Source organism: Pygocentrus nattereri, chromosome 5, assembly GCF_015220715.1.
Source record: "Pygocentrus nattereri isolate fPygNat1 chromosome 5, fPygNat1.pri, whole genome shotgun sequence".
NCBI lineage: Eukaryota > Metazoa > Chordata > Actinopteri > Characiformes > Serrasalmidae > Pygocentrus > Pygocentrus nattereri.
The window spans coordinates 44,692,637-44,698,064 of NC_051215.1; the positions used below are offsets into that span (position 1 = coordinate 44,692,637).

The 5,428-nt window shown below is 43.2% G+C and overlaps 1 protein-coding gene across 1 annotated transcript; it reads right to left on the reverse strand.

Moving 5' to 3' along the window:
* Positions 1 to 538: 538 nt before the first annotated feature.
* Positions 539 to 5,023, reverse strand: si:dkey-191g9.7 (G protein-regulated inducer of neurite outgrowth 2). Its single transcript, XM_017715809.2, has 2 exons — positions 4,790 to 5,023; positions 539 to 2,122 (listed from the first exon to the last, which is right to left on the reverse strand). Exon 2 carries the CDS (start codon positions 2,114 to 2,116, stop codon positions 638 to 640), a length of 1,479 nt encoding a protein of 492 aa, XP_017571298.1. The 5' UTR covers positions 2,117 to 2,122; positions 4,790 to 5,023; the 3' UTR covers positions 539 to 637.
* Positions 5,024 to 5,428: the final 405 nt, after the last annotated feature.

Here is a 5,428-nt window from a genome sequence, read left to right on the forward strand (position 1 = left end):
TTCAGTCCTTGTGATTATGGCCACAATGATTAATGTGTTGTGAATTAATCCATAATAACATATGTAGACAATTAACTACATACAGATCAGAGTGCAGGTCCCCCCAGGCTGCAGAGCTTGAGTACTTTGGGTCACGCTTATCATTTTTTGACTGAACCCCTACGCTGAGGTCAGAGGAAACGATGTTGCTGGGTGAGCAAGAGCACTTGTTTACAAATGTGAAAATGAGCAGTTATGAGTCCACAGCATTTAGGGATCTGGAATAAACACAGCATGGGTTTGGTATTGCCATAACTAAAAACAAAATCAAAGAGTACTAAGTATTTACTGTGGTGGTAATTTTCATACCAGACAAATAGCCCTTAAACTCTACTTAGTTTTCATATACAATATGTAAGATGCTGGAACTGAAAGGAAGACTTAGGCACATGTTCTGTCCCCAGCCGTCACCCATTACTGTAATCAATTCAAAAAAATACTTTTTCTTCAGTAACTCAATGTGAGGTCTGAAGACCATGTTTTTGTTGGCAAGCAGAAAATTCTGTCAATCAATTATTGAAGCTTTTGCTAACTATATTCTAGTATGCTGTGTCTATTTGAGGCTTGAAAGCGGGGAAACCAATGTTTTTTTTGGCAGTCAGTCCACTGCAGTAGTGGTGCGGGTACAACAGCCTGGAGGACGCAGAGCAGACATTAAGCCCCTCCTTCTCTGCTGGCTCTTCCCCATGCCATTCTGGGACATATTTGTGTCCTGCCGTGCAAGCTTTGCTGCCTTTACTGCAGTCTCCTTAATCTGCAGCTCCAGGTGCTTCTGAATGGCCAGGCCTAGCTCCTCAGGGTCCACTGAAGCTCCGTAAACCTCCCATGTCATTCCTTCTGCGTCCCACTTTACCTCCTTCACTGGAGATTTCTGAGATGCAGCTGACTTGTCTGTATCGCTTTTCTCATCAACCAGGCAAACTTCTGGGAACACGTGTTGAGGTGGTCTTTCTGAATCCGTCTGAACCCCCACCTGAACCCCAACGTCCCTCAGCTCTTTGCTGGAGGTCATGGTCCCTGCATCTCTGGTGCTTCGGCCTTCATCCCCAGGTTGCTGCTGCTGACTCCCAGCCTGGCGTAAAGGACCTGGCCAGTTGCAGTCCAGATTGCAGCAGCGGAGCAGTCTCTTGGCATCCAGCCCTGTCTCACTGACTGAGGAAATGAGCGGCGGGAGGGCCAACAGAGCCGGACCACCCATCTGTCCCCTGCAGTCCCCTTCCAGGCCAGTTAGCCGTGGCAACAGCTGGGCAGGAGCTGGGATGGGCTGGGGATGACAGTAAGCGGCGAAAGTGTCCTCAAGAGTTCCATGATTGTATGAACCGCAGCAGACAGCTTCTTCAAACCGGGCATGTTTTGTGTCCATGCCAAGATCTCCTGATAATGGAGGAGGGCCAGAATTGCAGATATGAACCCAGCAATTTTGCTGGGTCGAGCAGCCTGAGCCACAGCTGCCTGCTCTGCAGAAGGTGGTGGTAGTGCTGTTCTGCTGCAGTTGCATGGCCTGCTTGCAAATGAAAGACTGGATAGGAGCTTCTTGATTTTTACCTAGACAATTAGTACCACTAGTTTCACAGTGAAGAGGAGGTGCATGGCCTTCTTTCTGTATTTGCAGGCTATCCGAGTGGCTCCTCTGAACAGACAGCTTGGCTGGGGCCAGACTCTGCTCTCTCAAGTCTTTGTGTGAGGAACAAGTGTTCTCCTTGGAGGCCAGTGGCACCTGCTCATTCCGATGGATCATGCCATCTCCCAGCTGTAGTTCTACCCCCTCAGATATGTGAACTTCTGCAATACTGTGAGGACGTGTCACATTGCGAATAGCTAAGCGGTTAACTGAACGGTGTGTAACAGGAACTCTTGCTTTTGTTTTTATATGGCTTTCTATATCTTCCAGCACTTTTTCTGAGCACGGTTCCTCCCTGGAGCTTTTGCAGAGCTCCTCTGGCTGGACTTGGCCCTTCACTAGTTCAGTGGAGGTCTTTGAGAGTGGTAGAATGCTGTCGTTTGTGATGGTCAGGTTGGATGGGACGGTGCCCTCTGATGCAACTGGTTTGGACACAGGACACCCACTCTCCGCCATCGATAACTAAAAGAAGACAGAATAGAAGGATCAGTTGTCGTTTTTTCTTAACTGCAGTGGTCCTGAATACACTACATTTTAGTTATTGTCCTCTTCCTGAGGGTTTATTCAAGATATAACTAGGAACTTGTTCATCCATACTATATGCAAACTACAAGTGCAATTCAAGAAGACAGGGCAGTACAACACTAATATACAATACACAACAGTGCAAAATAAGCTTAAAGCTTCACAATAAATACAATATAATAAACAGGACAACATTATTCAGATAGTAAAATGTATAAGAATATGGACTGTGGGTATCTAGGTAGATATGTAGATATGACAGTTAGCTAATTGATTAGCTCATTAGTTGGATGAGGTGTGTTAGAGCAAGAAAAACATGCAGAATATGCAGAGCAGGGAGACACCAGGGCCAAGGATTATTACATGTCAGAGGTTTACCTAAATGATCTATATTTTCAACATTAAGCTGGCCTTACAATAATATCAAACTTTAGACAAACTTATTACATAATAATAAGAATCTCATTTGTCCCAGTACAAAGAATCCAAGACAAATTGCAGCCGACGTGTTTTCCCTTAAGTAAATTATCATATAATCAAGATTCATCCTTTAGGCCAAAATGAAAGCAGCTGTTTCATATGCCTTCTAATTTACCCACCGGTGCAATTACAATAACATGTAATTGTACCTGTTGGTAACTTATTGTAAGGATTCCCTGCAGAAAAAAGGCTGAACATGCATTGATTGGATTTACTGAACAGTTTCCATTCCACAGTATCTGTGGATTTCCCGCCAAATATCTTAACAGGCAGACGGGTTTGGTGCACAAAGTGTAAGCAGTCTCCAAATAGTGGACCAAGATTAGAGAAATACGATTAGCTCTGGATTAGCTTCTGTTGATCCATCAGATTACAAAAGAAATTCAAGATTATTTGCATGTTTTAAGAAAGTAAGAGGAGAGGACAGATATACACACTGGTAGACGCTATGGGACTAGAATGTGTTATTATGCAATAAGATCTCAAAAATATAGAATATATCACTGTTGTCGTAACAAATCCTCATGTATCCAAAATGTTAACGTTATAGGAGAAGGAAAAACATTCATAATTTTGAAGATAATGGTACTAGATTTTTTTTTTCCAAGCACTTTTGGAGTATTTCTGTTGTTCCGTTCATCATGAAATTTTGGCACATTGTAAAGGTCAGCTGGTATTTTCAAATTCTGTAAAAAAAACAAAACAAACAGCAACAGTGATATGAGTTTTTTGTTCCGACAGCAACGAATGCTTAAGCCTGCTGCCTATGAAAGGGTATGGATTCATGGCAATGAAGCATTTTTGGCATTTGCTGGGTTCATCAGGGTTTACCAGCTTATCCCAGTCTCTGGTTAGTCCCGATGTGCAAACCACTGTTACTGATGTGTTAAAGGAGGAGTCACAGCATAATCTGCATGAAATTGAAAGACAGTCCAAGAAGTTAAAAATGTTGCATCAGCGGTAAAGAATTGCTTAATTAATATATATATATATATATTAGAAAATGCGGTAAAAATACTTTTTAGAAAATATATACAGCGAAAAAGATCAAGATGGATGGATCACATCATGTTTTGCACATTTGTCAATAAAGACAAAAGATTCAAACTATTCTTACACAGCACTAAGGACTACAGTCTAAGGAAACAGTCCTCAAATTTGTTTAGTTTTACACATTGAACACAAAACTAAATAAAACCATCCCATCAACACACAAATAAGACACTCTTGTGCTGCTCTTTTTCCTAAAAGGCTTCTTTCCCATTACGAACCAGAAAAGCCACAAATAACATTTGTAAGCACCTGAGAATCTGCCTGTGTCCAGTGTCACATTCTCTGTGATTAGCGTTTATATTTGTTTAGAGGCATTTTTTTAGCATCAGCATTCCTAAACTGCTAAATATAGAGATATCAGATACCACTGCTCTTTCACATGCTGCTTAGTTAGCGGTGAGGAGATCCATTAACCGCCCGCATTGCCCCAGGTGCTATTGTAATTCAATGAGAATCAACTGACTTAGTGGCCAGGCTGTTTTTGAGGTCAATGAACTTCAATTTAGACAATTTACACAAGCCTGCAAACCTTCTGGTCTTCAGCTCTGCCTGCTTGGGCTGGACATGTAAAACCTCATTTGCACCACATTATAAATGATAAACTTAATAGTACTGTCTTATTATTAAGTGCCCAGCAAACAAAACCTCACAGTATAGAAATTTGTATTAGTGAAAGCAAATGGTGAAGTGAATCTGAAGTTATGGATGCATCCAGGAACGTAAATAGAGTGGTTTGTATTTTTTTAAAGGTGCTCGGCGACTGCGTTAAATACATTTCTGCATAGAGAGTGAGAGCACAGGTACTGCCTGTTAAACACACTTATTCAGGGCCCGCACATATTATTCTTTCATAAGGGCTAAAAATACCCGAGAAGGGAAGGTCCCTTCCATGTGCATCACACACAAACAAACATTCAGAGGTGCCAGACAGTCAGCTGTCTTCCAATTACCTCTTTTACCCGATGAGCTGTATTATGAACCCTGTAGGACTTCACTAATCTAGGCGACCAGCTGTAATACTAGTTAGTGTATTATGTATTACAGTGACTGTTTATTAGAAATCATCCTTACCCTGTGCTGAAAGAATCAGATGAAAGGCTTGTTTTCTGCTTTTTCTTGATCCTTCTCTCTGTCTCTCTCTCTGCAGCCTTTCCCTGCCCCCTCTCTCTTTCCTTTCTTCCTCTCTTTAATGTCGGCTTGCAGTCATCCCAGCGTCGTTGCATGCAGGACCTTGAAAGGGGACAGGCGAGCAGGCAGTGGTGTCTCCTTCCACATACACATCCACAGGTGAACCCCCCCCCCTCCCCTCCTCCCCCCTTCTTTTCTCACTCAGTCCATCAAACCCCACCCTTTATGGCCCATAGTCTCCTCCCCCAGCGCTCCTCTAACGCTTCTTCTCCAGCAGCAGAAAGGATGGATGGAGGGAGCCTCGGGATAATCTCTTCTTTCATCTGATTACAAACGCTCCTCGCTCGCGCATCTTCAAATCCCCAGCCCGGAGGGAGTTTAAGAGAGTGGGTGTGTGTGTGTGTGTGTGTGTGTGTTTGTGTGTGTGTGTGTGTGTGTGTGAGCGTGGGGGGGTGGGGGTGTAGGGAGGGGTGTTTATGTATAGCAGGGTGAAGAAGGTGAATAGGGCTGAACAGAGAGATGATGAAAAGACATGGTGATGATGGATACAGTTACCCTTCTAGCATCACTGCGCTTCCTTCA

Bases quoted from the DNA above. Each gene is read 5' to 3' on its own strand.
- si:dkey-191g9.7 (XM_017715809.2), bottom strand. From the start codon at position 2,116: ATGGCGGAGAGTGGGTGTCCTGTGTCCAAACCAGTTGCATCAGAGGGC.